At 31.3% G+C, this 23,117-nt stretch overlaps 1 protein-coding gene and 1 long non-coding RNA gene across 11 annotated transcripts; one reads left to right on the top strand and one right to left on the bottom strand.

Annotated features, from left to right (window-relative positions):
- Window positions 1–580: 580 nt before the first annotated feature.
- LOC114265164 (uncharacterized) lies at window positions 581–5,773 on the bottom strand. Of its 10 annotated transcripts, XR_014338486.1 has the most exons (8): window positions 5,328–5,773; window positions 4,860–4,992; window positions 3,224–3,369; window positions 1,550–1,613; window positions 1,337–1,432; window positions 1,150–1,244; window positions 842–888; window positions 581–763 (listed from the first exon to the last, which is right to left on the bottom strand). XR_014338486.1 is itself a non-coding variant. In XM_082883857.1 (6 exons), the coding sequence occupies exons 1-5, from the start codon at window positions 5,583–5,585 to the stop codon at window positions 1,158–1,160; spliced, it is 720 nt and encodes a 239-aa protein (XP_082739983.1). In that variant the 5' UTR covers window positions 5,586–5,692; the 3' UTR covers window positions 581–763; window positions 1,150–1,157. The 10 variants fall into 10 exon arrangements, 6 of the variants coding, with proteins under 6 accessions (XP_082739983.1, XP_082739988.1, XP_082739987.1 ...); XR_014338482.1 differs by lacking the exon at window positions 1,550–1,613 and having other exon boundaries at window positions 5,328–5,692; XR_014338484.1 differs by lacking the exons at window positions 1,337–1,432; window positions 1,550–1,613 and having other exon boundaries at window positions 5,328–5,692.
- A 4,095-nt stretch (window positions 5,774–9,868) lies between these two features.
- On the top strand, window positions 9,869–12,557 carry LOC145796720 (uncharacterized). The gene is made up of 2 exons (XR_014337208.1): window positions 9,869–11,097; window positions 12,321–12,557. It is a non-coding gene; the product is annotated as an uncharacterized LOC145796720 (long non-coding RNA).
- Window positions 12,558–23,117: the final 10,560 nt, after the last annotated feature.

The raw sequence follows: 23,117 nt of genomic DNA, 5'->3' as shown, positions 1-23,117 counted from the left end.
ATTTTAAGTGTGATTAATAACATTTACATCACACCTTTTAAGTGTGATTAAAAACATTAGATCACACATTTTAGGTGTGATTAATAACATTAAGATCACACCTTTTAAGTGTGATTAAAAACATTTAGATCACACCTTTTAAGTATGATTAAAAACATTAGATCACACCTTTTAAGTGTGATTAATAACATTTAGATCACACCTTTTAAGTGTGATTGATAATATTTAGATCACACTTAAAAAGTGTGATTAATAACATTAGATCACACCTTTTAAGTGTGATTGAAAATATTTAGAACACATCTTTTAAGTGTGATTAATAATATTTAGATCACACCTTTTAAGTGTGATTAAAAATATTTAGATCACATTTTTAAGTGTGATTAACAACTTTTAGATCACATCTTTTAAGTGTGATTAATAACTAATAAAACATGTGATAATAAACATTTAGATCACAGATTTTAAGTAATTAATATCTAATAAAACACGTGATTAATAATCAGATAAGATCACATGTTATATGCATTTGAAGAATGTAATACATACTATATACTATATTTTGAATCACAACCATATATTGAATGGAATAACGTCATATATTTCATAAATAAAAGTTAAATGTTCAAAAAGTATATACAAAGGAATTAGTAAAAAAAATTTAACTGTGCTTACATATATTAAAAAAAAAAAAAAAAACTTGAAAAAACTAAGTTGTTGAATTCTTTGACCATATTTTGCATTTCTCCAATAAATTTCTGATCTGAAAAATAAAAACACAAATTAATTCAGTAACGGTTAGAAGCATATGAATAAACTTAATATTTTTGTAGAGACTTACAAAAGACAAAAATCGAACATTTTCTCATCATACTGACTCTTCATCTCCTGCATCAATAGAAAATGAATAACTTTAATTGTTACTAATATAAAATGTTTGGATTACCATATATAAATATGACATATACATAGAATCAATAAATCCAAAATGAAAATCTTCAATGTATGAGCAGATATTTTAAAGTCATAAAACCAAATATACATAGAATCAACAAATTTAAATGAAATCTTGAAGTGATTATATATTCTTTACCAACTAAAGAAATTGTTGATTAGTAATTTAAAGAACGGAAGTTATATCATACTTACATTAGATTTCAACTCATATTTTTTAGTACGAAATTAATCCATTCAACTCGTACTTTATCAAGTTCGATTTCCGTGTAAGTCTTTTTTCCATTGCACTGCAAGAGGTTATTTACAAACAATTAGATAATGAAGAAGATATACAAGTATCATGAATATAATAGTAATAAAAGTTTAGAATTTATCTCACATTTTGTTTTCTTAGGATGCTTTGATCTCCAATGAGGTCTTTCATATACCGCATTACATTAAACCCACATTCCACGTTTGTAGGTTGTTGCAGGGACTACATAAAAGTATTTTCATTATTATTAGAAACTATATATAAAGTGTTATGATCAAGTTGAACAACCATTAGCATAAATATAAGTATGATAAAATTAGAGAAAATGATATTGATTACCTGAACTACTTTCCAAACTGGATTCGTCCTCCTCCTTTGGGTAGTTTCATAAATTTTTAAAACACTTTACAAAAGAAATTCCAGATGTCAAAATATTTTTAGAGTAACTCAAATTGCTTAAAAATGTACGAACTACCCAAACTTACATGTTTATTACAATTTCAAAGCTTGTGTTTATTTTAGAATTAATCGGATCAAGCAAGTACACAATCATCAATGTTAGATCAATGACTAACAATATCGAATGGTATCTACAATTGAACAAGTCACAAGTATAAGCTTAATAAGTTTATTATCATTTGAACACATGAAATAAATAGTTTTAGATAATTACCCAATATTATAAGGAATTAAAATCAATTGTTCTAGCATAGCCTCCTCTAATCTTCTTGCAAGCAACACTGATTTTGATTTCTCTCCAGCCATTGTTTTTCCACTAACGACACAAGGGTTAACAAATACAAATTTTTTTCTCAAATTGGAAGCCTTCAACACTTGATGGAGATGACTAATAAAATAAACAAATTTTAATTAAATTCGTAATTCATAAAATCTGCAGAAATAACTATTGATGTAGCAAATTTTCCTTACCTTATGTACAACATGATACATGTAACAGATAATTCTTTTACATGACATATGTACTCCATGTCTACTCTTTGAAGTTGGATATTGATCTCCTCCCCAAATATATCTTTCTCTAGTGGAATGTCTATGGCTTCATCATATTTGTATCAAGTACATTAAGGCGGTGTTTGGGAAGAAGTGGGATAGGCTATTTTATTGACTTACATTTTAAAAAAAAAAATGTAGCTCGGCAGCCTACATTTTTGGCACTGACAGTCTACCACTGTACTTGGCAAGCTGTCCCACTGGTAGTAAATTACACTTTTGCCCCTTTACATCAATTTTGAAATAAAATGGGATTAAAGACAAATTTGTCATTTCAACCTCAAACACATTTTTCAATACAACTCAAATAAAACTTCATCCCATCTTCCTAAACACAAAAAGTAAAATAGCATACTAAAATAGCAAAAAAATCAAAAAGCCTAAAAAATATGCACTTCCCAAACACCCACTAAGTTGTGACATTGACACACCACTGCCAATGGCATCATCACCACCACCACAAAGCTCTTTGAAAAAACACTAAAATTGGCACAACAGCACCACTGGCGTGGCTGCTATCAGTGTCGCCACTATCAGCACTACACAACTGACACATGTCACACAGCATAATTATACTAATAGTTGATTAGCAAATTCCTGAAGACTAAAACTAACAAATTAAAAAATTTTAAATTGGAAATTGAACTAAAGATTTGGCCATCCAATATGTTACAGGGTCTTGAGGAATTATAGAATTCAATCTGCTAGATATCCAGATGCTGGAATACAGAATTGGAGCTTAGAAAGCTCTTTCCAATTGAAATCCACCCTCAAAATGCACCCTAGAAGTTAAAGAAAGATGAGTCTGAAAGGCAACACAGACATGTTTGTTTGGTAATACAACTCAATTCCAGATGGCCTTAATCTACTAGACAAATTGAAAATTAAGACATAAATAGAACGCATGTTGCAATAGATTAGGTTAACAAAATTACATAAATAAAAGTCCAATGAATTTTTTATGCGTCAAGTTTTCGAGGATTTGATAACAATAATAATTACCTCTTTGTTTTCGCATATTACTGCACTCATTAGGGGAGTTTGACCTGCTTTATCAATAGCATCAACCTCAGCTCCTTCCTCAATTAAAAGTTCACACAACTCTGAGTTCCCTGTGCTTGCTGCACGATGCAAAGGGTGCATCCAACCTAAAAGAAATTAAAATCAACCAAATATTGAGGGAAGAGGTCCAAGACCTATGCTATCAGCAGCACAAAACAAGATTAACGAAAGTATATATATAAAAGCAAAAAGGCAATAGTGTGAAGTTACATGCCTTGTCCTTCAAATTGATGTTTGCACCATGTGAAAGTAGAATTTCAGTTATTTTCAACCAACCCTTGCTAGCAGCATAATGAAGAGCAGTACGACCGCCATTATTTTTCAAATTAACATCAGCAGAAGTTTAAAAAATGTCGCTGTTGATATACGATGATATCACTTTGACAAGAAACTACAAACTTTGGCTAAATGGCTAATTTGAACAAATAGAAAGAAAAAAACTCCAAGTATACTCAAGATAGATCCTATAAAAACACCAGCAAAAATTGTTCAATAACATTCGTAAAACCAATTGAAGGCACAATTAGTAACACACTATCAGTTAATGAAAGCAGAGCAATCCATAAGCAAAGGACATACACCAACGATTGATGGATCAATCATCAATGAATATATAAAACTCTATTCTTCATATCACAATTTACTCTGTGGAATATGATTCAAGAGTGATTCAATCAGAGATATCATTTTAATGTCAAAGACAAATACGTGGTGTCACCAATTCATCTTTGTATTAATGATTTTTTTTCCCCCAAATTCATCCTACTTAATAATGTTTTTGTTGGAGTGATATGCATTGTTGGGTGCTTTCCTAATAGATAAGCTGTTGGGACTAGTGGTGAAAAGTTTTAGGCTCAAGTCTCATTGTCTGCATTGGTTTTCCATGTACATTCTATTTCTCTCTATGTTTGAATGATTGCATCTAGCCGTGCAAGTCAGGATTACAAGTGAAGTAGGGTGTTAAAAAGCTTGATATGCATTGTTTGGTCCATTTCTTAACATCTCACAGTTTAAGCTTTTGAGACTAGTAGTCATCTAGCATTCTCACACCCTTGACCACCCTTAACCTCCCAGAAATTGGCATATTGAAGGTACAGCACACTGCACAGAATCAGCAAGCTGCTTGAACACAAACACAAACAATTAGAAAGATAAAATGAAGAATTCACCCATTAAAGCAAGCTACACGAACAAACACATATTTTTTAAAGGTCTCCATGAAATAGAATCTCTCAAAACATACTTCCTCTAATCTAAAAAGAGTACATGTGCTAGTCTGCACCATTACATCATGAATGATACCATATTAGTTACAGTCAATATAAAATAACCTTGCCAACCTTAAAATTCTCACAATAACTAAAACAACAACTCTGAGCCAGTGCACTGGACTTGCAAGCAACCCATCACTCACATTCATGCAGTCTTCTTCTCCCAAATTTTTTTCTTTCTCTTGAAAGATATATTTGTTTCTATGACATACAACTAACTAGCTTGGACTTATTTTCAAGACCATCCAACACAAACTTGAAACAAATAATAGAAACTCTTTTGCAACTTGATAAAAATTCCTTACCGCTGCTGAGCAAAATCTCCACAATTTCTACATTCCCACTGCTAGCCGCGAATTGAAGTGGCGCCCAGCCCTCCTCATCCGCACTGTTTATACCAGTTACAGATGGATCTGCAGCTGATAGTATCTTCACAACCTAATCAATTCATTAATACAAAAAAAAAAAAAAAAAAAGCATCAAGATCAAAATTTCAAAAACAGAATCGTACAATGCATGTCAACGAGAGCCATCAGATGAAAATTCGACTAAAAGGTTCGATTTTCCTACAAAATGATCCCCAAAATCAACAGAAAATGTGTATGACAAACAGATTATTGATTTAATTGCTCAGACAAACGAAGAATAAGTAAATAAAGACAAATCCTTTAAACCCTAACAGTAGTTTTGGAAAGTAAAAAAGATGATTTTTCTTTTCTTTTCTTTCCTTTGATTTGGAAGAGAGAGAGAGAGAGAGAGAGAGAGAGGTGGACCTTGGGGTGAGCTGAAGAGGCGGCGACGTGGAGGAGCGAGCGGCAATCTTCGTTCCTGAGAGAGAGGGCTTTGAGAAGCTGATCGTGTGAAAGAGCTTCGAAGAAAGAAGAGTCGTCATTTTCGGCGGCATTGAAGAAGTCATCGTCCTTGATTGCTTCTGCTCCGACTTCTGGCTTCTTCGGAGGATCGATTTCCATTTCCATTGAGACGCTTGAACTTGCACGCTTTAGGGTTGCTTTCAGGGTTTTGGCTATCATCCGTCCAAACTACGCACGGTTTGGGCTTTTAAATTTTTAAAAACTAGCCTATCACCGTACTATATATACACGGAATAATTATAAATATTTATATTTGATTTAGATTTTTTTTAATATATAAATTATATTTTTTAAAATTTTTTATAAAAATAATTTAATAATTTTATCACTAATCATAGTGTATAAGAAAAGTTAAAAATAACACTACAGTAATTATACACAGCTTGTATCTATAATTATTTGTATAAGGAAATTTTAAATGTTGATCAGAGAATTTTGCCCAAATCAATAAATAGACTAAAAAATTATTAAAATACATATGTTGCAATATCATTAATTTCTTCCTATTATAAATTTTATTTTATAAATCTTATAAGATTTGTTTAATGACTAATATTCAATTTTTGTAAAAAAAATCTAATATATTCCTTTCAAAAGGTAATATAACAAATCTACAAAATCATATTTTAAAACTCAAAATTATTAATATTTTTTATTTATTTATTTTTGTTTTCAATAAGCATGTTAAAATATAAATAATATCCAAATAAAATTATATGTATTAATAAATATGACATTAGTTTTAATTGTAATCACAACTTTTTAAAGTCTTTATTCATTTTTAACTTTTTTTTTATGTTTTAAATTACATGTTATGATAATTCTTTCTTATTTATTAAGTTTTTAAATTATTTTCCTTTCAAAAACCAATATAATAATTTTTTAAAATTCATATATTTTTATTCTAAAATAGTAAAGTATTAGAACTATGTCATTTTTTTTTTTTATAATAAAGCATAATCTTTATTGTTAATTGTCAATACAACAATTTTAATATATATTTATGAGTAAATATTATAGTAAAGGAACATTTGAAACAAAACTCTTAAACTTACATATAAAATTTTATTTACGAGAGAAAAAATCCAAAAAATTAAATATAATTATCATATTTTTAATAAATAATATTATTTTATTTTATCCCTTGAATTTTGAATTTTGTTCCAAATAAAGACAATTAAAAATATCATTAGATTTTTCAACAGTAAAATCATTAATTTGATACAAATATAAACTAATTTGAGAAAAATAAATGTCAAACAAATATTTTTGAATTTTTTAAAATTATTTCTACCAACTAAAAATAAAATTATGTAAAATTGATAAATCTTTTAGACATGTATTTATTTTTTTACCAAATTAATTTTTATTATTTGTTTGGATAATGATCATGTAAAATTAATTTTTAAAAATTAATCCTGTAATTTTTATTAATTTTTATCAATTTTACATAATTTTATCATTGGTGGTTAAAAAAAATTTAAAAATATTAAAAATATTTTTTTGACATTTATTTTTGTCAAATTAATTTATATTTTATTAAATTGATGATTTTGCCCTTGAAATTAAACAATGGTATCTTCAATTGTCCTTATTTGGAACAAGATTCAAAATCTAGGGTCAAATGTGTCTAAATTAAAAAGTCAAGGACCAAAGTGACACGAGTCCCAAACTATAGGGACGGTTAGTGTAATTTGCCCTTTTTTTTTAATCACACTTCCATTAAAAGTGAGATGTTTTTATTTACCACGGCTTGCATTTACTGTATGTCGTTAATGTGAATCCGTGAAAACCCAATTTTGTTGTAGTGAGGAGAAGAGACCTGTGTGTTTGTGAAATTCAACCTTGTTTGGGATGGAAAGAGTCGTCCTCTGTCATACATGGGTGTAGAATAGAGGCGCAAATTTGAGAATTGCATATTTTATATAAAAATCATATTGGAATATTGTATACAATCACACCTATTTAGGGAGTGTGATTAAAAAGTAGTAATGTATATATAATCACACTTTAATTAGATGGTGTGATTAAAAAATATATAAATAATCACACTTTAATTAGAATGTGTGATTAAAAAATATATATATAATCACACTCATTTAAAATGTATGATTAAAAAGTAGTAATGTATATATAATCACACTTTAATTAGAAGGTGTGATTAAAAAATATATAAATAATCACACTTTAATTAGAATGTGTGATTAAAAAATATAGTATTTATAATCACACTTATTTAAAAAGTGTGATTAAAAAGTAGTAGTGTATATGTAATCACACTTTAATTAGAAAGTGTGATTAAAAAATATATAAATAATCACACTTTAATTAGAATGTGTGATTAAAAAATATATTTATAATCATACTTATTTAAAAAGTGTGATTAAAAAGTAGTAGTGTATATATAATCACACTTTAATTAGAAGGTGTGATTAAAAATATATATATATAATCACACTTTAATTAGAATGTGTGATTTAAAAATATATTTATAATCACACTTATTTAAAAAGTGTGATTAAAAAGTAGTAGTGTATATATAATCACACTTTAATTATAAGGTGTGATTAAAAAAATATATATATAATCACACTTAATTGAAAAGTGACATAAAAAATAAATATTATCACACTCAATCAAATTAAGTGTGATAAAAATATCAATCTAATTTTTTTATCACACTTCCAATAAAAGTGAGATATTTTTTTTTTCTCAAAGTGTGATCTTTAACTATTTTTGTAGTAGTGAAATTCAAATCTTTTCATATTCTTTTTCCATCTCTATCTCTTCTCTCTCTCCCTCTCCAACATATTTCCAAACCTTTCACACAACCACTGGCCACTATCAACATCGTCGTCTACCGCCATCACCAACGTCGTGATCTGCTTCTACCACTACTGTCGTTTAACTGCTGCGACCGTTCATCAACTATCACCATCGCTGATGTAAGCACCACCGCTACCATCTTAGATCTACCACCACTGTGGCATTTCCACCACTACCATCGTAAATCTACACTTCACCGTTGTAGATCTATGCTTTGCCATCACCGATCTTATAAGTGAGTAAGAGTGAGTGAATAAAATTTTTTGTTTATAAATTTTTCTTAAGAATTATCTAGAAATTCGCTAATTCCCTTACTCAATTTCTAATCTCAACCACTCCTATGGGATTGGTAGTCCTACCAATGGAGGGGATTACTAGTCCAAGGGCATAGTCAATCCCCTCACTCATGTCGCCAACCAAACACTCTTTAGATGGGACCCATAGACTGTTAGTCCAATCCCTATATCCAAAGAGCCAAACAAACATGGCCATTAATAATTACATTTGGCATGTGTCCGACTTGCAATATATTAATTTGTCGCATTTGTAGTGCAAATTCATGTCAAATAAAAAAAAATAGAACTATGTCTAATGAAAATTAAATAGAATTTTTTTTTTAAATACTTTTTATGTGATACTTTTGATCAATAAAATATACAACATATGTGTTTGGGCTTTGATTTGCAATGGTGGCGTTTGGGAAGTGGTTATTTTTTAGGCTTTTTGGCTATTTTACTATTTTAGTAGGTTATTTTAGTTTTTGTACTTGGGAAAATTGGTTGGATTTTTTATTTGATTATTGTATTAAAAAATGTGTTTGAAATGATGTTGGGATAGTAACAAAATGTCTCTAAAATGTGCAGCTCCCTTCTTAAAAAAACAAGGGTTGCTGATGACGTGGCACATGTTACGACTTTTTCTGGAAACTTACCAACGGCTAGATTCAAAAGTTGCTGCAGCTACTTTTCCCAATTCAAAGGGCAAAACTGTCATTTTTCCTTTTGTAAAATACAGTTGTCAATCACGTGCTCCAACCTCAGTAACAGTAAAGCTTTTGAGCTTTCTGTTCCCAATAGGCTAAAATAGCCTATACTCTCAAATGCCAAACACCCACTTAATGGTATTTAAGTTCCATAAATAGATTGTTTAAAATAAAATAAAACAAAATGTGGTGGTGATTGTTTGGCGTGTATGGCCAGTAGGAGGATATTGTTTGGGGTGGTGGAAAATTATTTTTTGTAGGGAGGAATAAAATATGATTCACCACTTAGCTGATGCTTTAATAATTTCTCAACATCATGATGTTGAGTTAGTGGCACCGAAAAGTGGCATGTAGAGGATATTATTATTAGAGCAATGCTAGGTATCATGAAAAATTTTTTATGAAAATGATCATGAAAGATTTATGACTTTTGGATTACACTTAAAATAAAACACCATACATTAATCAAAGTAATCCAAGGATCATAAATTTTTCATGATCAGTTTCATGAAAGTTTTTTCATGATCCCTATCTTTTCTCTTATTATTATTATTATTATTATTATTATTATTATTGGCCTTTAATCATAACATAACCATCTGTTCCTCTCTCTCTCTCTCTCTCTCACACACACACACATACACACACGCACATTTTCTCTCTCATCACTTCTTCAGAAAATGAATTGATTTAGCAGAGGCAATAGCGATCAGATTCAATATATTTTGCGTTATTTATATCGGTATTATAGTGTTAAAGGAAAATAAGAGCTCATTGGTGGAGCAATGATGGAGATCTTTTCGGCTTGAAAGCTCACTTTCCAGAAACCATGTGTTATCATGTGGTTTTAGATTTTGCTGCTACTCTTGCTACAAAAGAGCAGAGGGATACTCTCTGCTTCAAATTACTTGGTTGGGCTTGGAAGCTATGACATTATAGGACCTGCAGCTGATGTCAATATGATGGGATATGCTAACTCTGACAAGACTGCATTAGGTGTTCACTTCAGGTTGCGAGCTTGGGCATTTATTGTGGCAGAGCCGCAGGGAAACCGTGTAGTATTTGTAAACCTTGATGCTTGCATGGCTTCTCAACTTGTGACAATTAAAGTGCTTAAGAGGTTGAAAACAAGATATGGGAACCTATACCGAAAACAATGTTGCTATTAGTGGTATTCACACCCACACTGGCCCTGGGGTTATCTGCAATATGTTGTGTACATCGTAACATCTCTTGGGTTTGTGTGCCAGTCATTTGATGTTATTGTTAATGGCATTGAGGAAAGCATCATACAAGCTCATGAAATCTCCGGCTGTGATCAATTATGGTGAATAAAGAAAGAATAAAGGTTTACTTGAGCTAGGGTAGTTGTAAAGAAATTTTCAAGGTGATGACTCATCCCTTGTTGGCTGAAATCCCCATCCTCGACTAAGTCACTGCTTGAGGGGCTAGTGTCATGACAATTGGTGAATGTAGACTGAGAAATAACGCTTCTATTTGAATGACTGGTAGTAGCATCCAATGATTGAATGAAGTCACATGCACCCTGTCCCTGTAAGCATTTAAATAGCATTATGAAGCACAAATAGTTGTTAAAGATTTATTTATCCAAGGAGAAAGTAACAAAGAATATAGATAAAGGAATATTGAAAATGAAGCCACACTGCCCTATTGTAACTGATGTTGGGTTGAAGGAGAAGGCCTCGAGAATCCTTATGTGTTATAACCCAATTTGGCTCCGGATTGGGTTATATATTATTTTTGGTGGTGATTCATTATTTTCAGATGAGGACATAAATTATGAAAAGGAAATTGCATTCTTAAAGATTGATTTTTGGGCTTTTCTCCTCTCCTCTTCTAAAGGTAGGGATTTTCTACACTCTAATATGGTTTTTAGTTTAGTTATTTGCTATTGTGTATAGATGATGAGATTTGGTTGTGGTTTGGACAAACCTAAGATTTGGATTTGAAATTATAAAATAGGGGTTTCTCGATTTTGGACTCTATTGTGAATATGGGGTTTTGAAATGGGGGTTATTTGTGTAAAATTGATGAAATTGAGCCTTGGGGTTGTTATTTGAGAAAGAGGGAAAAAATGCCATAATTGGGATTAAATGAATTGTTTGTCAAAATTATGAAATTAATTATGGGAATATATAATTGGATTGGAAATGATGAAATTAGGTGGAAATGTAATTGAATGGTATAGTTGGATTGATAAATCACTCACCTATGGAAGATGTAATAATTTATCTGTTGATAGATTTATTTACCTGTTTAGTGATAAATGTTTTGGGCTATCGGTGGAGGATAGCCATGATTGTTGTAGAACTGCATGATGATTAGGTAAATTGAAACTAATCAACTGAATTATGTCATTGAATATGACGGTTGAATTAACACATTGAATATGTGCTATAATTGATCATTGTATATGATAATGTGTTTAAATACATTGTATATGTATGTTTATTGGGAGGAGATAGGGGATGTACTCCATATGTGATTATGTTTTTAAATACATGGTATATGTATGTTTATTGGAAGGAGATAAGGGATGTACTCCATATATAATTATGTTTTTAAATACATGTATATATATATTTATTGGGAGGAGATAGGGGATGTGCTCCATATGTGATTTTGTTTATAAATACATTGCGTATGTATATTTGATTGGGAGGCGAAAGGGGATGGACTCCATTTAAAGCAAGTTGGCCGGAGTGTCTTGGGTGAAAGACCTGAAATTTTATATCTAAATGGGTGCCGATTCCTCCGGACGAAATATTCGTAAAATGGCAAGTTTGAAGTGTTTATGTGTGTTTTGCATAAACGGAAAAACTATTGAGTTGTAATCTCATATTGGTTGTTGAAGGAAAATGGAATTGGAAATGAATTGGAAATGAATTGAAGGAAAATGGAATAAGATTGATCTTAGTGGCATATGAATATGCAGGCCTTGTGAATACTTCTGTATCTGTATTGTTTATATACGTGGTATTTATACCTTTGCTAAACCTCATATATTGTGTTAGATTATTTCTACTGAACTGTTGGCTCACCCTATACGGGAATATCATTTTCAGGTGCAGCTGAATTATTTCCTCCAAGGCAATAGCATGGGTGGACTTTTGGAAAGTAAGGGCTTCTTGTTTATGCCTTATGTGTGTATGTTTGTTATTTGTAAAGCCGAGAGCTTAAGATGTAATGAACGAGACTCAATTTATGTAACCAAGCAGTGACTTGGAAAGATGTAAGCCTACATGGCATTTAACTGTTTGTTAAATAGTAAACTCTGATATATGAAAGTATGTTGTTTCTCATATTTAATCCACATATGAGTTATCTTTATAGTATTATTTTGGGAGCGTTACACTTCGTACTTGCATCAAAGGGAGCAAGGCTGTGGTTAGAGACTACAGAAACCCCATGTGCGGATGAGGGGCACTGCATGTGCAGAGGAAGTCACCGCACGTGCGGTTGATCGCGTTTTTGCCTTGAATAACACTTTCCAGTACAAGATATGGGCTTAAGGAAACCCCAAAAGAATCAAATAAATATGTCATATGTTACTTTAAAAATATTTTAAAATTTTCTAATAATGAGTCTCTTTATTTTCGTTAGATATGTTGCTATTTTTTTTTTACTTGAATTTGCACTTTTTTCGAACAAATTAATATATTGCAAATAAAACCTCGAACACCTATGTTGTATTTTTTATTGATTAAAAGTATCACGTCGAAAGTATTTAAAAAAAAATTATATTCAAAAAGTATATATCTTTATTTTCATTAGACATATTTCTATTTTGTTGTTTGACATATGAATTTGCACTATATATGCGACAAATTATTATATTGCAAATCGGACACATGTCAAATCTAATAGTTAATGACCATGTTTGTTTGACTCTTTGGAGATGGGGATTGGACTAATGGTCTGTGTGAGCCACCCAAAGAGTGTTTGGTTGGGGACGTGAGTGAGGAGATTAACTATCCCTTAGGAATAATAATCCCCTCCACTGGTAGGACTGCCAATCGCATGGAAGGGGTTGTGATTAGAAATTAAGTGAGACGATTAGTGAATTTTTAAATGATTCTTAAGAAAAATTTTCAAACAAAAATTTTATTCAGTCACTCTTACTCACTTTGAATTTGAGGTGGTCGCTTAGCGTATAAAAGCGCGTTTAGTAACTCTAATAAATTTTTTTTTTTATTTTAAAAAAGCCTCTATAGTTTTATAAATTATTTTGAGGTCTTTATAATTGTTAGAACTTTACTATAACACTGATAGTATAGAATATTCTTGTTTCCGATAATTTAAAAATAAATAAATATAAATAAATTAAAAGGCTAGTTATGTGATTTGAAACTTGTTTACTACAATAATTTGAAATTAAAATATTTTTAAATTTATTCAGGTAAACCCAAGAAGAATTTAGGAAAATAAGGAGGGAAAATAACAATGCAAATTTGTAGTTAGTCCCCAATAATTTAAATTGTTTTACTAAATGATATTCAAGTAAGCCACTATATTTTAGGAAAAACTATTTCAAAACGACTTACTTAATATATTTGTATAATCAAATCAATTGTGCTAAAATGAAATAGAATAATACTATATGTACTAAATGGTATACTAATTAATATATTAACCAATGATGTGACATAATTTTGAGTAATACTAGAGACTCTAAGAATTCGACTAAAGTTTCTACCAAATGTCTCACATGGGTGTGGGACCGACCCCATGTGAGACATTTAGTAAAATTTTTGATAAAATTTTTGGAGTGTCTAGCATTTTGATGAAATATAAATGTGGAATTATGTCATCATTGTATTAATGACATTTAAATGATGTTATCACAATATTAATGACCGTTAGCATTTAATAAGCTTTTCTTTAATTGGGCTGAAGTCTACTATTTAAGACTGGACCCAACGTAGAAGAAAATAACACCTTTACTAAAACAATGTAATTATTCAAATGACAATTATATATAAGTACAAAAAAATTAGGTCGAACTAATAATCTGGTCTTGACTAGATAGAATCGTATGGCTTGGTCCAATTATGCAATCGATTTGGTTCCAATTTGATAAATGATGAAAATTATAAAAACCGTTTTGTTTTTAAAAATCATGGTTCAAATAAACTGAGCCGAATTTTTAAAGTTTGTATATAACTTATTTAATCAGTTTATTGGGCCACATACTGAGTTATTAAAAAGAAACTTATTAGTTATTACGCCAACCAGGACCCCTTTAGCGTAATCTTAGTCTTCTACAAGTTTTTATTCGTTTTTAGGCCAATCAGATCCCTTTGCACGTGCGGTGTCCTTCGGCCGCACGTGTAGTTTTCCACGGTCTCCAACCAAAGGTTTGCTCAATTTGCCGCACGTGCAGAGCCTACTGTTGCACGTGCAGGCATGGCTAACCCTAAACATTCAGGGGCCCAAAGAGAATCCCTAACGTCAGGCCCTACATTTCTACATATAACTTAAAAAGACAAAATCAACTTTAAAAAGTTATTACAAAAAAATTAAAACGATAAAATGTAGTAATATTTTTTTATATTTTAACCATTTACACAAAGGAAAAAAATATTATACAAGTCTTGAGCTATAATATCAAAGAAAAATTGAATGAACTATATCATTTTTATCACTTAAAGATTACTATTCTTGCATTTTTAGTTGCAAAATTAAAGCAAGAGCTCCTGATTGAGATTTAATTAATTATTCTATATTTTCTAGAAAGTATTGTCTGATCAATTCGTCTTGAATTCTTCAGTTAGTGATTTTTGAGTCTTCAAAACTTGGTGATGATCTTGTCTATGTAGAACATAAAACTTGATGCTTCAAGTTGCGTTACTAAGTCATTTTCCTAAAGACAATATTTGCACCCACCAAACAGTGTGCATGGGGTTATAGCAAATTTGCCTCCAGGATCCAATGAAGCCTGATCTAAAAATCAAGTCTACCGGCATCTGCACTAACAACTGTAGATCAGAATACTCTTGATATAATCAAAAAAACCAAGACACTGATAATCAAGTCTGCAAAACTTGATTACCAATAAGAAAAGCAGAAACTTGCTTAAGAAACTCTTGGTCGAAAACTCTAAATCAAGAGGGAGGGAGGGAGGGAGAGAGAGAGAGACAGAGAGAGAATTGCAGAAATGACTTCTAGATTTTTTTTAATGGATGTTTGAAATGGCTGATTTTGCAGCCTATTTATAGGCCTTGATGTATCTGATCGAATGGTCATGTCCCTTGATCGTATCCGATCAGATCTGACCATTGGATTGATGATCTACGGTGCAGATCATTCTCACACCGAATAGATGCCTTGACTAATCACACCTGATCACGATCGGGTGCCATCTCATTTGTACGATTACACACATCTCCAATCAACAGATATGATCAAACCGCTCCAGATCGGACACACAACCGTCCGATTAGTTGGTTGACTCATCGCCAATGAACGTCACGTCACTGCCATGTGGAGCTGACTGTATTCGACATCACCTATGACGACAATGCGTCCGTGCAAAGTGCGCCATCAAATGCCACACAGCCCACTGCCCACGTTGCGCTCGTGTTTGGATGGTGCTTCGCACCATCCTTGCGGTGTGAGTGCATGTACACTAGCATCCATTCCATAATATCATATTCAAAGGAATATTCTATGTAGCACTTTATTAGGTGTTTCATGTTTTGTTCTATTTCCAATGTGGAACAAAGTCCCCCAAGCTTATTTCATGCTTTCCAAAGAAAAACATAGAAGGTTTTGAAAAACACCCAAAACTAAGCAATAAATTTGAAAACTCATTTTTGAAAATTCCCCAACAAGTATGATTAAATAAACAATCTATTTCATTCAACAAGTAACAATTAATTTAATTCTAGAGATTTCAATTTTTAAGTAAAGTTAGCAAACAATTGAAGTAAAACTTGAAATGATACAAAATCTAAAGGCATTTAGAGAGAGTATTAAGATCTAATAAAATTCAATCTCATAATAGCAAATTCGTTGGGGAGAGGTTATGTAAAGTGAAATCAATTTATTTGGGCCCTTCACTAATAAAATTGTGTTATTTTTGAATTTGGTGTTAAGTATTGGATTTAGTTGGGTTTTGACAACTTAAATCAAAGGTTTTTTTTTGGAATCCTCCATATTTTTAGCTCAAATATTGGGGCTCAAAGCGACAGCTTTGCAAGGTTGCCCCAAAGCCGGCCTTCCATGCGGGTACACTCCACAGCACATGTGGGACCCAGCCCAAAAAACCAAGTGTGGCCTACACTGATCGGCACGTGCGGCAACACCTGTTTAATAGTTATGATAATAAGATTACTAGAATTCTGAACCACTCATTAATTCCTTAATGCTACATTAGTTTGGATCATTAATTATTAGATTTGACATAGGCCTCATTTGCAATATATTAATTTGTTCAAAAAAAAGTGCAAATCTATATGTCAAATAAAAAAATAGCAACGTGTCTAATAAAAATAAAGACACTTTTTATTAGAAATTTTTTAAATATTTTTCAAGTAACATATGACATATTTACATGATCCCTTTGGAGTTTATGTATTTGGTTTATTTTCGTCTTTAGTTAAATTTTTAAAAAAAAGTTTTAGATTTCTAGATTTAACTCGACGAGACGGACCGAAAAATTAAAAAAAAAAATTCAAAAAAACAATAAATAAGAAATAAATAAATCGAGCCAAAATTTTAAAATATATATATAACTTATTTAATCAATTTATTGGGCAGTATATCGAGTTATCAAAAAAACTTATTAGTTATTAGGCCAACCAAGATTCCTTTAGGGTAATCTCCATCTTTGAAGATTTCTATTCGTTTCTAGAATAGTTTTCTTGTCTTTTTCTCCATCCTCTCACCTTTCTCACGCTCTTTTCTTATTTCAATACTGCACTAGCATCTCTATGACTCTTGGCAATGACGGACCTAGAGGGGGCAATCCCCTTACTACGATTTTAAAAACACTATTTATGATAGTAGTATTAGTTACAATAATTTACATATCATAGAGACTCATTCTTTCTACATTTTTCTTCTTTTAGAAAAATTTTAAATGGTTGTCACTCTATACATATGAAACGTATGATCAAAATACAAAATTAAAAAAAGAGACAAAAATAATAAAAAAAATTCTTTGTTATAACTATTATTAATTACAAGTCCAAGTTTCTAAAGAATCAAATAAGGTATTAGCTAATTGTTTAATCATGTTCATTGAGAAGGACATTGTACAAGATTTGAATATTGATTTTATTATGGACATTTTTAATAGCATGAACTAATGTTGAGCACAACAATTCAAAGATGCCTCACTTTAATATATAGATTTTTTATAGTTGCTATTTTTTGTAACTAAATATGAATACAAAAAACATGCTATTTATATGTATTTTCACCTTATTTTCACTTTTTAAACTAGTAGAAGTTGATACTATAATTCATACTTTCTTTTTAAAAATTTTGTTAGTATATATATGTTCGCCTCCTTATATTCATCCCACCACCACCTTTTACCATTGCCAAATGCATTTTCAATCCTTTCGTCCAATATCTCTTTGTACACGATCTCACCACCACCGATGACTCTCTTTTGCATAGTTGTATCCCTCACTTGATCCTGTACTCCAATTGGCAAGTAATTGTTTACATTTCTTCAACGTTTGTGTTACGTTAGGATTTTTGTGAGTTATGGCCTTTTTTTTCTTCTCTTTTTGATCCTATACTCCGATTGATTAGTAAAAAAAAAATCCGTATCAAATTTAGGGTTTCTATCTTTCTGATTTGGGAATTTTGCAATTGTAACTATGAGTTTTTCTGATTTCGCCCTTTTCTCTTCATTTGGGGCTCGTCTTCAAAACTATACTTGCTTGTTTTATTTATTTACTAATTTTAAGGCTTGGACTTCCCTTCAGTCCAGATTTGAACGCACTCGATCGTACGTGCGGTGACTCTCTCCGCATGTGCGATGCCCCTTGGCCGCACGTGTGGCTTATTTGTTTGTTTGTTTGTTTTTTTTGTTCTTTTTTAAAAAAGTTTTACACTTCTAAATTCAACTCGATGAGACGAATCAAAAATTTTTAAAAATCTATAAAAAAAATTCAAAAAAGACAATAAATAAGTAATAAATGAACCGAGCCAAAATTTTAAAATTTATATATATATATATATATAATTTTAAAATTTGACATATATGTATAAATAGTTGGCCCTTAGATTAGGAATCTTTTATTTGGACCGTTAGATTGAAACTAAAGAAGAAACCCTAACTATTCTTTTCTTTCTAATATCTGTCTCAAACTTTGAGATTAATTCAATTTCTTCCTCACAGAGTTGAAGAACGGTGGAGATAGTGTGACAACGTAGACTTACTAATCGTGATTTTAATTAATTAATTATGTGTTAATTCTAATTGAACTAAGTGCCTAGTAATTTAATTTGTGCATATCTGGCCAAATTGGAAAATTACCTGTTAAGGTTATAACTTTGAAACTGAAATTGACAATCTTATTGGGTGCACAAATTGAAATTGAATACATGGATGGGCTCATGGAAATTTTTAGAGCCATTTGGGAAGTTTAATTGAAAATTGATTCAGTTTACTGAAATTGTCTGTGATTGAATTGAGCCTTAATTGGAACTATTAATTATGTTCCTACATGTTAATTATATGATTAAGTGTTATTGATTGTTATGAGATTTATTAACTTGTATTGTTTGAACAGATAGGTTAAAATGAAATTTAAACCTGTCTGATTCACTAATTTTAACAAGTTAGAATTTAATAATTGGATAGGAATTAGAGCCTAATTCACTCACAGTAATATAATTAAATTAAATTTAGTGTAATTGAGATTTTATTGTGATAAGGATTAATTTAATTTGCGTAGATTTGATTTTTATTTAACTTAATTAGAATGATTTAATGGTTTAAAGTTAAATTAATTAATGATAATAATAATTTAGAATACTACTCATGTTTGAATGAACAAACATAGTAAGAGAGAGAGTACTTGGTTGCTTATATTGAGTCTTTCATCTAACACACCAAACAAGACCCACGAAGAGAGAGAGAGAGAGAGAGGACAGTCATCTTGAGAGTTTGAGCTCAAAAAAGAATTGAAGGAAGAAGAAAGAAGGGGCATGGTTCATATTGCATTAAATCATCAACTAAGGTAATTTCTACCTCCTAATTCATGAAATTGAGATGATACACCGTTAATTCATAGAATTGAAGTTCAAATAGGAAGAACATAAGCTTACTTGAGTTGAATTTATAATTAATTAGAGGATTTGCTCATGTAATTAAGAGCTTAGGACATGCATATTAGAAAATGGTAGAATTGTTCAAATTAACTCCTAATCTTTGCATGCATGGTATATTTTCAAGAAAACTTTGATTCTATACTTTTTCTCCTACGTGATTCATAGAGACTGAGGAGAAATCATACATAAAATTAAGGGTTATGTTTATGAAAATGGAGGTTTAATGTAATTGTGTTCCAAAATGGAAGAATTAGTTAAATCAACTTTCAAAATCACCATGCATGATATACATTCTTGGGTTATATGATCATATTCTTATTTTCTTGCATGAGTTTTTATGATTTTAAGGAGGTACCATAGAAGTTGAGAAATTGAAGCTTAAATTTCAAGTTTTTATCAAAATTCAATTCAATTCAAGACTTTGAGTTTTGCATGGAAAAATTGGTTTTTAATTTGAAGATATGTTTTTGTTCAAAGTCATGTCTATAAAGATTAATATTTTCTTGAGAGAAGTTTTAGGTCATGTATTGTATGAAATTGAGGACGGAAATTGTGTTATCCTTGACTTTATTTGTTTAGGTCGGACGCCGAACCATTAGTTCGTGTACCAAGGAGCCCACTGTGAGTAACACTATTGTAAAGATATGTTCAATCGTATTTATTTTTTGATTGATAAATTATATTATTTTCTGAAATGATACTTTTTATCGATTGAATGATGATCCTATTTTCTAAACTGTATTCGTGGCATCCTTAGCATATTGCTATTGTTATTGATATTGTTATCGCTATTGTTACAGAGATCTCTGTCATCTCCAATTCTTAAAATTATTGTCCATTGTTTGATGGCCATCAATTAATTGTTCGGTCTTTAAGACCTATTGTATTGTTGCTATTGGATGTACCACTTATGACCTATACGAATATGATTGATTGAATTGAACGATTGAATGATTGATTGACAAAAAGATATTGATTGAAAATGTTCTATTGATAATCAATTGTTTCAAGTACTGTAAGGACATCATTCTTAACCTCTTTACACAGCTGTTATTCACTAGGCTCTAACTCACTGTTTACTATATATGTAGGTGATCGAGCACCAGATTGAAGCTAGTGGCGTCAACCCAAACCCTGACTTTGTTAAGCCAACCATTGTGCCTCACTATGAGATTCTGAAGTAAAACGTGTTTTGGCACGGGTGTCTTGAATTCACCCTTTTGTAATTGTTATTTTGGATGCAGTGTTTTTATGACTTTTGTTACTCCTACTTTTACTAAGGGTTTTAATTCCCTAAATTGTGTTTTGCTATTGTATATAGATGTATTGTGGGCTTAAGTGTTATGAATATGTGATTATGTATATGAATGTTTACATTTAGGTCCTCACAGTTCATTGGACGATGTTTTTATTATTGATTGGCTTCCGCTAGCCCCTATTTGTCGTAATTATTGTTTTATTGTTAAGCAGGCCTTCAATAATCATGGATTACTAACCGGTTATGATGCTAAACCCATAGGGGCGGGTTTGGGTTATGATAGACAGAAACAACGACAACAAAGTGTAGCCACGATCACGAGATCTAACATCAACACCACCGTTGGCAAAGTGCGACGCCATTTGATTGCAACTCAAAAGTTTTGAACAAGTAGATCTATGAGTTTGAAATGTTTTTCTTAATAGATTTGTAAAATATGTTAATGTTAATGAAATTATTATAGTTTGAAATATTTTGGGAATATATTTGCAAAATATGTTTGTATTTGTGTATGTATTGTTTGTTTTTGGTCACTCATTGTTTGATTATGACTCAAAATCGGTAGATCTATGAGTATTGGGTTTGTATTTGCATATCATATGTGTATCTGTTTGTACTCATCTCTATGTTGGCTTGTGAAATTCGGGCAATTTGAGCTAATCCAAGTTTAGATTATGAAGCTTGGTCTAGGCTTGGACAGCTAGGCTCAGGTTGGTACTCGAGCTTGGACACTTCCAAACACAATTCGGGTTGGGCCTAGGCAACCCTCCAGGCCTACCAAACAGCCCGAGTTGTAACTCTAGATTTAGGGCTTGTCTTTAAAACAATATTTGCTTGTTTTATTTATTTATTTTAAAGGTTGGACTTCCCTTCTGTCTAGATCTTGGACTATAGAGTGTTATTCGAGGAAAAAACATGTGGCTGCACCAGCAGTGACTCTCTCCGCAAGTGCAGTGCCCCTTGGTTGCACATGTGGGACAAATCGCCGCACGTGCAGGCACACTCCATCGCATGTGCGAGTGCTTGCCTCAAAAGCCCAAGTGTGGCATGCACTAATCGATATGTGAGGCAACACCTGTTTAATGGTTATGATAATTAGATTACTAGAATTCTAAACTACTCATTAATGCCTTAATGCTATATTAGTTTGGATCATTAATTAGTAGATTTGAAATATATTAATTGCTTCGAAAAAGGTGCAAATCTATATGTCAAATAAAAAAAATAGCAACGTGTCTAATAAAAATAAAGACACTTTTTTTTATTAGAATTTTTAAAAATATTTTTAAAATAACATATGACATATATACTAATACCTTTGGGGTTTGTTTATTTTGTTTATTTTCGTCTTTAGTTAATTTTTTAATTTTTTTTAAAAAAGTTCTAAGCTTCTAGATTCAGGTCAACGAGATGAATGGAAAAATTAAAAAAATTCAAAAAAGACAATAAATAAGAAATAAATAAACTGAGCTAAAATTTTAATATATATATATATATATAATTTATTTAATCGGTTTATTGGGCCGATACCCAGTTATCAAAAAAACTTATTCGTTATTGAAGAGTTTCTATTCATTTCTAGAATAGCCTTCTTGTCTTTTTCTCCATCCTCTAGCCTTTCTCACACTTTCTTCTTATTTCAATACCGCATTAGAATCTCTATGACTCCATGTTCATCCCACCACCACCTTCTACCATCACCAAAGGCATTTTCAATCCTCTGGTCTAATCTCTTTGTACGTGATCTCACCACCACCGATGATGCTCTCTGGCATAGTTGCATCTCTCTCTTGATCCTACACTCGGATTGTTAAGTAATTGTTTACGTTTCTTCAACTTTTGTGTTAGGTTAGGATTTTTGTAAGTTATGGCTTTTTTTATTATATATATTTCCTTTTCTGGTCTTATACTCCGATTGATTAGTAAAAAAGAAAAAAAATTGTATCAAATTCAGGGACTTAGGGTTTCTGTCTTCCTGATTTGGAAATTTTGTAATTGTAAGTATGAATTTTTCTAATTTAGCCCCTTTTCTATGATTTAGGGCTCGTTTTCAAAACATTAGTTGCTTGTTTTATTTATATGTTTATTTTTTAAGGGTTGGACTTCCCTTCAATCTAGAACTCGGATTGGAGAATGTTATGCGAGGCAAAAACACACTTGCTCGCATGTGTAGTGACTTTCTCCACACGTACGGTGCCGCTCAGCAGCATGTGCGGTTTCTTATAGTCTCCAATCGAAGGCTTGCCTCCTTTATTGCACGTGTGGGACAAACCGCCACACATGTGAAGCCTTCCACCACACGTGCAGGCAC

Source organism: Camellia sinensis, chromosome 8 (assembly GCF_055761805.1).
Source record: "Camellia sinensis isolate YWXY chromosome 8, ASM5576180v1, whole genome shotgun sequence".
Classification (NCBI taxonomy): domain Eukaryota; kingdom Viridiplantae; phylum Streptophyta; class Magnoliopsida; order Ericales; family Theaceae; genus Camellia; species Camellia sinensis.
Note: the sequence above shows the minus strand (reverse complement) of the source record. Positions and strands in the feature narration are given on the sequence as shown.

What these genes read in the sequence shown, in the direction of transcription:
- LOC114265164 (XM_082883857.1), bottom strand. Translation starts at nt 5,585, where the DNA reads ATGATAGCCAAAACCCTGAAAGCAACCCTAAAGCGTGCAAGTTCAAGC. An exon ending in CCTCTTCAGCTCACCCCAAG is followed by an intron (nt 4,993 to 5,327) that starts GTCCACCTCTCT and finishes TGAATTGATTAG; the next exon opens with GTTGTGAAGATACTATCAGC. An exon ending in GCATCCTAAGAAAACAAAAT is followed by an intron (nt 1,245 to 1,336) that starts GTGAGATAAATT and finishes AACCTCTTGCAG; the next exon opens with TGCAATGGAAAAAAGACTTA.